Source organism: Alligator sinensis, unplaced genomic scaffold, assembly GCF_000455745.1.
Source record: "Alligator sinensis unplaced genomic scaffold, ASM45574v1 scaffold1035_1, whole genome shotgun sequence".
Classification (NCBI taxonomy): Eukaryota; Metazoa; Chordata; order Crocodylia; family Alligatoridae; genus Alligator; species Alligator sinensis.
In genome coordinates this window covers 619,526-634,679 of record NW_005842555.1, presented here as the reverse complement: position 1 = coordinate 634,679, position 15,154 = coordinate 619,526, and the positions used below count along the sequence as shown (strand labels likewise).

General features: G+C 46.2%; 1 protein-coding gene across 8 annotated transcripts in view; it reads left to right on the top strand.

The window, feature by feature from the left end:
• The window catches only part of EBF1 (early B cell factor 1), a 284,814-nt gene that overhangs the window by 207,258 nt on the left and 62,402 nt on the right, over positions 1-15,154 (top strand). For all 8 annotated transcript variants that reach the window (XM_025213870.1, XM_025213867.1, XM_025213865.1 and 5 more), the window contains one exon: positions 4,132-4,258. In XM_025213870.1, coding sequence (XP_025069655.1) covers positions 4,132-4,258 — 127 coding nt within the window. The remainder of the gene's footprint in view (positions 1-4,131; positions 4,259-15,154) is intronic.

Below are 15,154 nucleotides of genomic sequence, written 5' to 3'. Positions count from 1 at the left end.
AGGTAGGTTTGGGGTTTTGTTGCGGGCTCATTTCTGAATCAGGTGAATGCTTTGCTTGAAATCTCCAAGTTCAAAAAAGAATAGGCATCAGATCAGGGTGGCTAAAATATAGCGTCCTGGTTCAGGAAAGTCTGATTTCATGGCCTCTCACTGTTGGCTAGTGCTTTTCATTTCTCCCTTCCTACCTGCATCTTGGAGCAGAGAAAGGGCTATTTAGATCGAGTCATTCCTTCTCCTGGTGCTAGTAGACAGGCAGTCGGAGCCAGAGACCATTGCCTCCACCCCCATCTTCTTCACTGCTCAAAAGAGTGCGGCTCTGGTTTTTGATCGGTGTTCGCAAGTGCTGCCATATTACATGTCAGACATAATGGTAAATAAAGCTGTTTAACGAACCTCGCTGCAAACTCATGGCATTAAGCTCTTTCTGTTGCACAGAAAGCTGGAGAGCCCGTGGGTTTATAAAACTCAGATTTCCTTTTCTCTGCACATCAAGGCCTACATTAGAGCAAAATATAACCTGAGTGTCCTGGAATACAGGACTCGAGGCATAATGTTCCCCCTTTGGGAACGTGTGGGCGAGAGAGTTGTGTTCTTGTGGCTTTAAACACAGTGACATTTATTTACTTCAGAGAACAAAGGAAAACCAAACTGTTTGCAAAGAACCAACCAGCAAACTGGCTTCACTCGCCCGTCCTTGGTAACAGCGTCCCATAAATAGGTTAGGCATTTCTTGAGAACCGGGGCAGAAGCGTACTGGAAAATGCCACGAGTTATGCTGAAAGACCACTCTCGTGGTGCCACACCAGTAAGGGCTGGGAAAGCAAAGATGCATCGAGAGTCTGCCTCTTTCAGTGAGCTCTCTTGGAGTGGTGATGTGGAAGGGGAAGCTGGAAACTTTTCTTTTTTAAAGCCCTTAGCAATTTTTTCTTTAAGATTTATTTCCCCCCCATTTTCTATCGTGTCCAATACATGTGCTTTCATAGGGGCTAAGTATAGACAGTCAAAAAAACCCTGAGGTTGAATGGATTCAATCTTTGCAGGTTAGTCTACCCAGCATAGATTGAACCGACAAGCAACTGGACAGACATTCACTTCTGATCCCAGAAATGCAGCCACATGCCTGCAGTCGCCCAGGCCAGAAGCCGGGGGGCGCTAGAGCACACCTCTCTGCCGGGCTGGAGCTGACAGCTTGGGCCAAAGCTAGCCCACCCATCCTGTGAGGGCGGGCTTTATGGAGGAGGTGCAAAGCATCCTGGGATGCTGGGGGACCGTGAGTGAACTTGAATCTGGAGGGGGCCCGGGACAGAAGTTCAACAAACCAATTTAACCTAAATCAGTTCAGCCTGATACTGCATCCATCCAGGTTAACTTAAACCAGTTTCAGCTAGTTTGAAAGTGGTTTCTGTGCACTGAACTTCTGTTGTGTTACAGATTGGAGCCAGCTTCAGATCACTTACACCGGTCTGTGTGTAATTTCTGCCCCTAGCCTAAATATCTTGTAACAATGACTGTTTTTCTCTAAGTGCCAGCTCCTGGAGTCAGCTGGGCTTCATTTTTTTTAAATGACACATTTCATTTTAAGAAGTGAGTATCTAGGTCCTCAGGAACAAGCTTGTAAGCCTGAAAATACCAAAAGGGAAATAAAAAGAACCTCCTGCTGATTTTTTATTTTTAAATCTCATGATTTTTAATCCAGTCTTTTGATTTCTTGGGGGGTCTGATTCGTTCTTCTGAACAGGTGGGGGCGGTAGCACTGACTTCTTTTTTTCCATCAATTTTTTTTTTAATGTATGGGAACTTTTTGCGGTGCATTTCATTCACATAAGAGAGATGGCCGCATCTCTGAGCAGCATTCCCGGTTCCTTAGTGTTTTGTTGCCAACTCTTGTCTTTGGGGATTTTCATTCTTAAGATATAGGGGGGAGGGTGTTAGGAGTTGTGCTCAAAACTCACACAACAGACAAACTAGAGATGACCACAAAGGGCCAGTGACTTTTGTAGGGATGTATTACATTTCTTTTCTTTTCCTTTTAATTTTTAAAGCCTACTTTTAAATTAAAAATCAGAAAAAAATAGCTTTTGAAAATGCTTTTCCAAAGTGTTTGGTTGTCATTCAGGAGGAAACAACCCCTCTTTGGTCTGCAAAAATTGAAAAAAAATTGCCAAAAAGAAAGTTTTTATAAAAAAAACAAAACAAAACAAAAAACCCCCAAACCAACAAAACCCCAAACCATTATCAGAAAGGTTTAATTTTAATTTTTCATCCAGAGTGTGGCTTGCCATGAAACAGTGACTGGCTCCAGTAATGAGGATGAACAACCAGTGACGTGCTCTAAAATCAAGGCAGTCGGGCTCCCTTCAGCACAAGAGCTGTGGGGTGCAGCCCATTCTATTAAATGTAAAGGATTGCTTCTCTTCTGATACGTGTGTAAGGCTTTTCACCAACCCCACCATCCACCCCACTGCTCCTCCTGCCCCCGTGGCATGCTTCCCTCCAGGCAGCCTCTTCAAAAGTCATGGGGAAGCTCGGATAATAATAAGGCAAAGGTAAAGGAGCTCTGGAGATTCCTTCAAAGTCTTCCCACTGGGGTCTTGCCCCGCTTCTAGACGCAACCATCACACTGCCCGCAGACCAGGGACCATTTGCCTGGATGTCCCAAGTGTTTGCTTGGCTCCTAGAGCTGCTCTGCAGAGTAAGTGGCTGACCTTTTCACAGCCCTTTTCTGAGAGGGCAGTCTGGGCTCAGGAGAGGGCATGGCAAGATGGGGGTGGATGTTGCCACAGCCTTGAGCAATGATAGAGAATGTGCCCACTCTGTGGGTGCATCTGCACGTGCAATTAATACTATTTGGCTTTACTGTGCAGTAAATTTACTGCGCAGTAGACTAAGCCTGCATGTGTGAACGGTGACGCTTTACTGCGCAGTAGTCTACTGCACAGTAAAGCGTCTCGTGTAGACACAGCCACTGTGCACTAGCCATCAAAATGAAGGTAGTGTAACCACCCTAGGGCAGCACTGGGCACACGAAATAACCACTCTCAAGAGCAAGGGTGTTGGCACGCGCTCACAGCTTCTCTGAGGGTACAGACATTTGACACGTAAATGGACTTTGCAGTGAAAATGGAAAGAGCTTGCCTTGCACAGCCTTACTACAGGGTAAGTCGCTTGATTCTGGAGTGACGTTACCTCTGGGAACAAGTGGACTTAACTTTACCTTGGGTAAAATTACACTAGTATAGTGTGTTCACAGCTCTCCTCCGTTCCCCCCCTGGGTGGCTGTTTGTTCGGTGCAGACACATTATTATCACTGTCTTCCCTGCCACCTAGTGGCAAGGTCTTGTAATACATCTACCGTGGGAGAGGGGGCCATGTGTCCACTGAACGTAGCGGTGTAACTTTACTCCGGAGTAATATCTGAGAAAATGATCTGGCAGTAAACGTGTCATGGCCCATGCGATACCCACATTTACCTTCATCTTTGTGTGCTGTGCACACACAGTAGGCGTGCTGTGCTTCATTGCAATGCTCTTTGTGTGGTCTGGAGCTGGTATAGGCATGCCCATTGTGCAGTCATTTCTGTTTGCTCCAGTAGTGAAAAGCAGGTTTGCACAGAGTTGCATGAGAAATGCACCATCACATGCATGTACATGATGGTGGGAGACTTGGGATCCACGTGGTTAAATGGCATGTGTTCCCCTGCACATCTAGAGTCCAAGTGCTCGATAGATTTAACCTTAGTGTAACGGTCTTTGTCCAAACCTTTAGCAAATCCTCCGTTTGTAAAGTGGGCGTTAGTCAGGCACCATTGTGACCACCGGAGTATAAAACCTTCATCTGGCGTGTGCTGGCTTGAGCCGTCGCGCTAAGCCAGGCTTAATGTTCATAGAAGGAAGCAAGTGCTTGGCATGTATGACAACTGAGATAATGTTGTTATGGCTGAGAAGGAGAACGCTTGTAAATATTGTTGTCACTGGCTTTTATGTGGGTTACATCAAGATTGTATTCAAACATTGACAGGTTAATTACACGTTTCAAAGCTTTGTTTACTGAGATCCGCGAGGAAAGTGTTATTAAAGAAGTGTTCGGCTTGTAACAGTGCTTTCCCACCCCCCCCTCTATGTTTTCTTCTAGCTGATTACTCCTCATGCAATCCGAGTTCAGACGCCTCCCCGACACATCCCTGGTGTGGTAGAAGTCACATTGTCCTACAAATCGAAGCAGTTCTGCAAGGGAACGCCTGGGAGGTTCATTTACACCGGTAAGAATGCTTTAGCACCAGCTGCAATGTATGAAACCAGGGCAAGCAGCATACCCAACTCCCAGCTGCTGGGACTGCCACTCCTGGGTTTTATTGCTATCACTTGCAACTTCATAGTAAGGTTTGATTTTTAGTGAATGGGTGGCTATAGGTCATTGCAAAAATGCACTTTTTTTTTGGAACAGGGATCATTTGTATATTTGCTCCTACCTCCTCCAGCAAGGAGAAAATAAGAGATTATTTTATTATTATGGTGCTGCGCAGTGGGTCCGTGCCTAAACAGAGGTGCAAAGGCCTAATGAAGAAGCACAGCGAGCCAGCACAAGCAAGGCTGTCTCTTCGTGGCTGAGACCCTCAGCTATGCACTCTCCTCTGACGCCGTTGAGCAATGCAATCCAGTGTGTCCACGTCGCCGGATCTCTCCAAGCAGGAGCATGCTGGCCTGCCCACATCTACTGTGTGTCACCGCTGTGTTTATCTCTGCCGTCTAGGAAAGCTGGGCAGCTGTCCCATGCACGCTTGTGGATGGCAGTGCGTTTGGGGAGGCTCTTCCATGCAGAGATCTCATGGGAGGACTGGTTAAGGGTTTTATTTTCCCCCTTAAAATACATGGCCATGGGGCATCCCACATAGTTAGGAAGCATGTGAAACCACATTGTGGAGGGATAAGAACTGGATTTAAATACAGTCAAGCAGTATCCTAGCCATCCATTTTATATAGATCTATCTATCTATCTATCTATCTATCTAGAGAGATTATTTTATATATATTATTTTATAGTTACATCTATCTAGATATATCTAGATAGATAGATATAACTATAAAATAATAGATAGATAGATGTAACTATAAAATAATATATATAAAATACTCTCTTTCTAGATAGATAGATAAATATCTATATCTATCTAGATAGCTATATCTATATCTATACATAGATAAAGATATACAAAGAGATATCTAGATAGATAGATCAATCAATATATAAATATATATATAATGGATAACCCGTGGTACCAGCCTACCTATCCATTATAGATAGATAGATAGATCAGTGGCTCCCAATCTCAGGGTGCGACCCAAATCAGGGTCTGCCCCCCGCTCTACCCATCCTGCCTGGGGGGCTCTCCCAGCGCGTGGTCCACGCAGCTCATGCCACCTGCTGCCCCCACAATCCCAACTTGGCCTGGGCTCTGCTGGCACCACTGGGCATGAGTGAGTTGGGGGCAGGGGTCACGACCCAGATTTAGGGTTGCAGCAAAAAAAGGTTGGTAGCCACTGATATAGATAGATATAGATATAGCTATATAAATAAATATCCATTATACATATAAATATAATGATATATAAATATATATAAAATAGAGAGAGATTATTTTTTATATATATTATATTGTTTTATAGGTTTATATGTATATTTTATAGTTTTATAGATATCAATATATTATATAGATATCTATATATTATATAGATATATTATATCTATATTACATATTTTATATAATATATATAAAACTTGTGGTGCCAACCTCTTAGGAGTCACTTTATAAGAGTTGGGCTAAGGAAGTGATACTTCCTCTCGACTTGGCGCTGGCGAGACCCCAGCTGCAGTCCTGTGTCCAGTTCTGGGCGCTGCGCTTCGAAGAAGAGGTGGAGGATCTTGCAAGGGTCCAGACAAGTGCCACAAGGATGATGAAGGGCTTGGAGGACAAACCTTATGGGGAAAGACTGAGGGCTCTGGGACTGTTCAGCCTGGGGAAGAGAGGACTGAGGGGGCCTTGGTGGCCATCTATAAGTATGGAAGGGGTGAATATCAGGAGCTGGGAGAAAAACTGCTCACTAGGGCGGCCCAGGGGAGGACAAGGAGCAATGGCCATGAGCTGTCAGAGGATGGTTTCAGGTTGGATGCAAGGAAGAACGTGTTTATAGGAAGGGTGACCACAATCTGGAGTCGACTTCCCACGGAGGTGGTGCGGTCCCCAACCTTGGAAATCTTCAAGAGGAGACTGGACAGATGCCTTGCTGGGATCGTTTGATCTCAGCACTACTCCTGCCCAGAGCAGGAGCAGGGGGGTTGGACTTGATAAACTTTCAAGGCCCCTTCCAGCCCTTCATTTCTATGATTTCTCTGATTTCCATTGCACCAGGCTCTACTACACTTATCCCTAGACCTGTCTCGGGGGTGTCTATACAGGACTGTATACTCCTTGGTTCCTTGCTGTGTTTGTGGGTTGTGGTAAATCCTGAGCTGTGGCAGGTCTCTTGAGCTCCCTGAGAAAGTTAAGTATAACAACTATTCGAAAAGCTCCCAGATATGAACCACTCACCAAGCCCGCGGTGGCCCGTGTGGTGCTCTCGATGCACATACAGCCTCATATGTGCGTGCACGTGTGGGTGGAGGGTGCATTATGGGCTGTGTCGGTACAAACAGGCGAGCTCCGTTCCTGTGTGATTTCACTGATGCAGAATGGTTTGCATAACGGTGCCCTGCAGAGACTTGTTCGTGCTTCGTCAGGGTTTTTGGTTAAATTGGGCCTGAAATGTTCACGTCGGGTCTTCTCCGCAAGATGCAGGTGATCATTGGGTCTCGGAGTATGGTTAGTAGGAGTGCTAGCATTTAAATGAATGGGTGGAAAAGTCGGAGCGTGTGCTTTATTCAAATGGTTTAATTAGTCATTGGAGCTAAATAAATATTAACAAGAGCAAAGGATAAGCAAGGGTTCCCATTGTCGGATGCTTATACGGACAGTTTTCACCAGCTGAGGACGTGACCCAGAGAATCCTAAATAGTTTGACTAAAAAGTCTGTCTCGGTCTCATTTTTCACTCCCATGACTAAATGGTATTTCACCCTTCTCCGGTCGTAGACTGTTTTGTCTTGGGCAGATGGGATATGTAGATTAAAAAAAAAATCAAGAAGGCAACCCAGTCCCCAAATATTCTTTTCAGGGGAAACTTTCATGTCTCCCTTCTCCATGTGAAGGAGCAGGAAAAGGACCAAGCCCAATTGGTTTTGATTTTGGCTTTCCGAATCACCTTTAATTAAGTCCTTCCAAGAAGAAAGAGGCACGTTTTGGGCTATCCGTTCAAAAGCAGAAGAGTGACTTGATATGACTCTAAATTGTTCCAGGCATTAACAGCATTCCCATTTAGTTTATTGCTTTATTTGTGCCGTTTCCAGCTTAACGTTTTTTTTGTTCGGGAAGTGAAAATGATGAAGAACGACGCAAAAATGACAGCCGCATTCAAAGGCAGATTCACTTAATTGTATATATGCCATAAAAATAGGACAGATGTATAAATTCTCTTCTGACCAACATCCTACCCCAAATATTATTCCTTTCTCTGTCCTTTTATAGACAACGTATGAAACCTGGCCTGCTTCTTTTTTTTTTTTTAAAGAAGGCAAACCTGAAAATAAAATAAAAACAATTAATGCATCTGACCTTTAGAAATGCCTTCCAGCCCTTTAAACAAAATGCAGGTTCAGTGCATGCCTGCCGATTAGTTTTAGTTAATTGAAAATTATAGGATTGACCCAAGAGGAAAATTTTGTTTGCACTCCAATCACTTTTACAAATTAAGGAAAATTACCACAATTTTGTTTAGCTAAGGTTTCACACTGAGTTCACGAAATTAGCTCAGCCATCCCAACAAAGTCAGCATTTTGTTAGTGAGCACCAGGAAAAAAAAAATAATAATAGTCTACGGTGGTGTACAAACGAAGCATAGGAAAAGCTATGATGCTTTATAGAACTAGGGCAAGTGTTTTTAATTAGGATTATTGGTTCATTGTAAGTTTTGAAGAACAATCAAACTAGCAGATTAGCTGTTTCTTTTAAAGCTAGAATTTCTTGCCATTCATTTTTCCCATGAGAACTTGTTTTAACTCCCACATAGCGCTATTTTATTTCTTTCTTTCTTGCTTTTTACAAGGCTCATTATGGGCCTGCAGGAACTGGACCAATTGGAAGTGGCGATGCTGTCGCATTCCCCAGCGTCGCTCCAATCGGTGGGAGCGTTTCACCGTCTTCGTCGGGGCACTCGGTGCTCTGGAACATATTACAAAACCACAGAGGCCAAATGTTTCCTCGGAGGAGCTCGGCCTCGGTTGTTTTGGCTGAAAACATTTCAGCATCACTTGTGCTTATTTGCCCTGCTCGTAAGCACGAGAAAAGGGGGGAGAAGGAAAGAGGAAAAAAAATAAATAGAGGAGGAGGAGAAAACCCACCGACCCTGGGAGTCGATCAAGCATGGTTTCCTTTCTAGTGAGAATGTCCCTGCTCGTTAATGGGCCCATTTTGTGGTCAGGTCTCATTTAGAAGAAATTATTTTTAATCAGTGTTCAACAAAATACCCCCTCAAGCCACCTGGCTGTAAACTGCTTGTTTTCCCTTACTGTTAAGTACTTAAATTCTTAGAAGAAAATACCCAGTGACCCATTAATTTTAGCCCTTTTTTTCCCCCCTCTCCCTTTATCTGCAAACAACTTAGTAACTTGATCTCCGAGCCCATGTGCCATGTCGGGATCAAGGTCACATACACCGGGAGAAATCCTAGCTTTCAGAGGTATTTTTGAAAGAAGTACACCCATATTGATTGTGTTTCCAGGGAAATGTAGTTTTTTATTTTCTATCTTAAAAGCATGTCATTAGCAGACACTTACAAAGCAATTATTGCTTAGGTTTCAGGGTTTAAAGTTCCTTCAGATATGCTGTTTATTAGGAATTGAATAATGGAAAATACAGAAGTGCACGCATCTTGCGAGTCAGGCATTAGCTTCTCGGACGGCGCAGGTGAATGTACCAAGGAGCCGATCACCTTTTCTGTACAGCGCCCTTCTTGCACGGCACTTTCCCAGCGGTAATGAATTAAGCCTTGCGTTGCAACTTCTTGTTCAGGTAAGTCTCATGATGCCCATTGGATACGTGGGGAAGACTGAGGCAAGGCCCCTGAATGGTGCTGTTCATCCGTGGGATGTATAGACACTGGGACCCGAGTGGGATTGCATGCGTGGAGATGAAAGCAGGTTTTTGTTTGCCCCAAATTGTATAGGGCCTATGCAAGGTCCATTATTCTTTATTTCCTATCAGATACTCAGTTGGTTCAAACTTTGCAGCTCTTGTTTCCGAACCGAAGCAAGGGATTGGGAGAGAGGCGCAGTCTTGGGCTCTGTTTGTAGCTTTGGGACTAAGCGTGTGACTGTAAAGATTTAGGATTGATCTTCAGGGTGACCTGAGTCTTGTGAGATGTCCTTCCCCTGCTTATATCCCACCTTGTAGCCATCTGTATCGTGTTTTTAATTGCAAAGCAAGAGCCCTTGTAGGAGTCAGTCTCTGGACCGCTTCGGGCTTGTCGGGAGAGGAGAGTTGGGTGCAGAAGGGCTGGGAGCAGAGGGTGAGGGGATTGCGGCCAGTGGATTTCCTCCGCTTGTAGTCTGCACGCCCAGGTAACTTCCTGGGCGGGAAGTGTCTGCCATGTATAGACACTGGGACCCGAGTGGGATTGCATGCGTGGAAATGAAAGCAGGTTTTTGTTTGCCCCAAATTGTATAGAGTCTATGCAAGGTCCATTACCTTGCATCCCACACCTTGCAAGGTCCATTACCTCCATCCCACACCTGGCAGGGATGAGGAGGTGCGCCGCGGCGGGAATGCTCTCCGATCTGCAGGGACAGCAGAGCTTCCCGGGTCAGGATGGACGGCTGGGGGCGTGGGTTGAACTGAGGCAGTTACAGGACAGACGGTAGGTTAAAATGCATCCCAACAACACATGCCTCGAGGTAGTGCCGTCATTGCACAATGAACTCAGGCTCTTATCTGAGTGTTGCCCCCAGTGCCTTTTTTGCAGCGTAGCTGCTCGCACGCCCCGGCGAGGCTAACCCAGTCCTGATCACCCGAAAGTAAGCCTGGAGTGAAGACACGCGTCCGCTGCAATTTCAGTCGTGTCCTCTAACCCCACCTCGTATCGCCCCCCGCTCGCGAAACGCGTGTTGTAATGCATTCGAGGAACGTCTCCGAGACCCTTTAAAAACGTGGTCCTTAAGTGCAAAACCTGTTGCTCAGGTCCGGGAAGGTTTGCTGCAGGCAGGGACCGCTTGCACATACATCTCTGAGTCTCGAAACCGTCGAGCCTGGGAGATTTCATGGCTTCTTTTGTGGGAAAACTCTGCTCTTCTCGAGAAGGCGCCGATGTCTTTCACGAGGCTCAGAGGAGACATAATCAATGAAGCAGCCTGCTTTCAAAAAGAGGGTTTCTGGAGCTTGTAGACTGAAAAAAAAAAGGATGCTGAGAGACAGACTGGCTGTCAGGAGGGGCTGAGAGCCCCGCTGGAGCCTGTAGCTCGATCCCATTGGGAGGGCGCTTAACCCTCGTGCCAGCTAACCTTGGCCATAACTGTATTATCCGGTGGCTGCTCCAAAATGTCAAGTCAAGAGGCAGGGGATCTTAGTGCACAACCTTGTATTTGAACCCTGCCCCATTCGGGTGCACTTATTATTAAATCCTGAACACTTAAGTAGTTGATGAGTACAAATGAGGAGAGAACGGCACGGTAAGAAAAAGGCTGGCGTTTTTGGTGCCGCCTTGGGCTTTGCTCCGACCTGTCTGCGTGTTAAATTCTTCCGCAGGAAAACGCTTGGGTGTGAGGTCTGGTAGCAGCAAGCGAGCGCGATATGTCATTAACACCAAGTGGTATCTCTGACTTCGGCAAGTCACCTCGATAGGGGTAAGAGACTAAAAAGCATCAAGTGTTCCTAAGTGTTCGGGTTTTAAATGCCACCGGGAAACGCACCTGAAGTCAGAGCTGAGGGTAAAGATGGGGTTGGATGTTCTCGCCTTTCCTTGCGCTGTTCTGCATGAGATGGAGACGCGGGTGCTGCGGCACTGGTTACACCGTAGTGCAGAGGAGACCGCGGTGCTGTTCCCGGTCTCCTGGGAGCCCTGGCGAGGTCTGAGAACAGGTGATAGCATAATCATATTAGGAAAAGGAGAAAGAAACCAAGTCCATGTAAACAATATGTTTTTAATTGGGGAATGTTATTTGCTTCTCTTGTTTCTAAAGACAAAATAGGGGGGGGAAAAAAACCCCAAACTTAATTAACACATTTTTAAAACATGTTTTGCCTGGTTACCTGATCTGTCTCATCAGATCACCAGGAAAATGTTGAATTCTGAAATGAGACCTTGCCATAGGACGATGGGAATGCCTTAGTTTTTCACACGACTCATCTCTGCCTCTAATAGCTTGTGCAGCAAACATCTGGTTGTGGGAAGACTGTGCCAAGGCAGCTGTTCCTCTCTGCCGTGTCAGGACGTGGTTAGAGAACGGCGAAAGTTTCCTCGGCGCTGGTCGAGTCCAGGAATGGATTTTCCTTGCCTGATGCAGGGCAGAGCGTGGGGAGCGTCCCCGCGCTATAGGCCACCTCGCAACCGTTGAGGAATATTATCTCCACTGTGTGGGTGGTGTAAGTGACTTGCCCAAGGTCTCCCCAAAAGTCTGTGGCAGAGTTGGGGAGACCTAGGTGTCTTCACGCGCTCTCCACTAGCCTTTCCATTCAGCTTGTGCTGGTCTATGGGTAGACCGCACGTTTAAACCTACTGGCTAACACAGCGTTTTAACCCAAACACACTCCTCTGCTGGGTGTGGTGATCAGGAGCGGTCTTCCAAATAAAAGAACTCCAGCATTTATGATTTATTTTGCTGGGTTTTTTTAAAAACATTTTAAAGACTTCCACAGTGGAGCAATAAACTGGCTGAGCTCCTGGGAGGAGGTTGCAGACATTCAGGGAGGTTGAAGGGTGGGCTCACGGGGAAAGGGGCGCTTACAGGCAGCAAGGAGGTTGGGGGGGGGTAACCAGGAGAAACCCTTTTGTGTGCTCGTCGGCTCCCCGAGCCCCGCTCTCGCTGGTGTTTGTTAAACACTGGCCTCGCTATAATGCTCTGCAAAAAAGCAACCACTAAAAGTAGACAGCGTACCTGTAGGACATCTGCAGAATGAAAGCAATTACAGCTGCCGTCAGAATAAAGCGGGCTGTGAAGGAAACATATTATTTTGCATATTTTATGTATACACTTCTCAAGAAATATGACCTTTATTTCCTAGTGAGAGGGGAGTGCAATCAGGGTCGGCGCAGCAAAAGGGAGCTGGATCATTAAAAAGAATATTTTCTCTTGCATTAGAAGTCTAAATGGGCGCTAGGCCTTATTCACAACCTTGGCTTTTTTCCGTCTGCCCCGAGTTAATAAGTGATAAGGCCAGAAGAGAAATAAATCACTGAAATCCCTGTCCAAAGAAAACATATTGACTACAGCCAAGCAAATAACAGCCCATAACCAATGGTCCCATTCATCATTCATGTAATAGGGATATAAAGTATTTTCTACCTATGAAACCATAGACTAGGGAAAAGGCTGATAAGCCCCCGATCTAAGCTATGTGATTTGATTATTAAAGGACATGAACTATTTGTCACATACCTTTAATCTTTAAGATGTGTTGCCATAGCTAAACTATAAATTTGTGGTAAAGGATTAGAAAGCTATTAACGCTAAAGGTATAAACTAGACTTTATAAGTATTCCTGCAATTGTTATGCAACCCTGTAGACCCTGGAAACCCTAACCTATTTAATGTGATATAACATAGTTATCTGACCTTCAGAGCCAATAAACCATTTGGTGCTTTTCAAGCTCCATACTTACCCCATGATAAATTGACCCACCGGTTCGCAAAATAAGTCTAGGAAATTCTTTCCTTTATTCCTGCCCCCTGTCCCCCCTCCAGAAAGCCCGTCCATCTCATACCCCTGCTTCAACGCTCTTACCCTGCAGTGAAACTACTGCTCTCTTTTTTATTCTGCCGTTATTTTGTGTCAGTCGCTAAGACATTATTGCACCTCCTAAAAATGTGGTCAATAAAACAAAGAACTGAGGTATATAAAAAGGTTGCATTGATTTAAGTGTCCTCCTTTTGCTACGGTGCTTCACTGACCAGTGTTTTAATAGTTGGATATGCAGATGATGCGAGTGCCCTGTCTCCCTTTCATATAGCAAGGGATATCAGTTGGTTAGCCAGTATGTAATTCTGTCCCCTCCGTGTCCGCGCTGCCCCGGCGCTCTCCATGAGAGGCAGGGCATTGCTAGGAGATCAAGTCCCCAAAAACTCAGGCACATTACATGCCGGTCTTACATAGCAGTTCAAAGCCTTGGGGCAGAGATTTTAGCAGGGAAAATGACTCCGTTTTTGCACTGATGCTGCCTACCTTGTTCTCCTTGGTATTGCACCCATGTCCTCCAAGCCCTGCCCGGTGCCCCTGCGTAGTGGTACTGTGCACCATCAAAGAGCTGCTGGAAAGCAGGCCGGGTGGCAAAAGCACGTGTGCACACACACAGGCTGTTTTATACCTGGTGGGACATGTCTGTGTGTGAGCATCTGGGCTGTACGTTTGCCAAAGAGTGTGTGAGAGCTGGTGCAGGGGGACGGCAAACTACAAGAAACTTTCTGTTTTGTGCAATAAAGGGCTTTGGAGTCTATTTGGAGGATGGGCCGTGACAGCGCAGAATTTCTCTCTTGCCTGGATTTTGCCTGGCATCTCCTGGGGGGGTGTGTGTGTGTCTGTGTGTGTGAGAGACAGCTGGCATCTTGGATAACTGCAGGGATTGAACTAGCAAGCGGATGGAGCTGGGCTAGTCTCAGTGGGGGCAGATGACAGGACAAGGAGCAATGGGCTCCAGCTGCAGCAAGGGAAGTTGAGGTTGGATATTAGGAAGACCTCTCTCATTAGGAGGGTGGTGAAGCACTGGGACAGGTTGTGGCATTTCCATGCTTGGAGGTTTTGAAGACCTGGCTAGACCAAGCTCTGGTTGGGATGATGTAGTTGGGGCTGGTCCTGCGTGGAGCAGGGGTTGGACGAGGTGTGACGTCCTGACGTCTTTTCAACCTGCATTTTCTATGAGTCTATGATAAGGCTGGAAAACTTGAATGAAGGAGCCAGAGTCTGTCGTTACGGGCTTTACCGGGATGTGTCTATACTACAGCTCCCGCTGTGTCTGCAGCTCACACTCACCCGCTCACGCTTCACGGCTCCCTCGCTAGCAGTCCCCACGCTCGCCACTTCAGCGTATGCCCGCATCAGCTGCTCTCGCTGGAGTCACTGGTGTGTCAATAGACCCGTGGGTGTCTGTTCTCTGCTAGCGTCCTTGGACTGGAGACACTAAAAAAGAGCCTTCCACGAGTGGTTTAGATGGACCGAGTGCTAGGGATCCCCCCGTCAGCTCATTTATGGTTCAGTTAACCAGATGCACAATTGCTGCTCTCCTGAAGGAAGAATAGCTTAAGGTTACAAAGGGCAGGACCATCTGGCTGGGCTTTCCTTGCATGCCACCTCCTTGAAAGGGAGCTATAAGTTGCAGATGAGATGCACCTCTTCCTCCATAAGGTTGCCAGAACGCTTTGGTGAGTGTTTCCTACACGGCCTGCTGCGGTGCTTGAGCATTTCCTTTATTGTTTTGGCTTCTGAAGGACATAAGAATAAATGCAAAGGACCAAATTAGGGTTAATCGTGGCCAACAAGGGGGGAGAAGTAGCCAGGGAGCAGCTTGCTTCTCCTTCAAACCAGCCTTGGATGCAAGAAATGGGATGTGCAAGGGGACGTGCCAGCTGCAGCGGGTGCCCCTGGGTTAGGGTGCAGTGCAAGAGCCTGGCCCCGTCCCTTTTTTGCCCCAATGGGCCAGTACGACTTCAGTGCACGCTTGGGTTAAGCCCATGCGTGGGTTAAGACCAACCCGATTTTTCAAGCCCCGGGTAGGTCACCTTTCAAGCCAATGAAATACAAACTGCAGAGAGGAGTCACTTCATCTGCCACTGAAATATGGCAGGTGTGTAACCGCACCTAG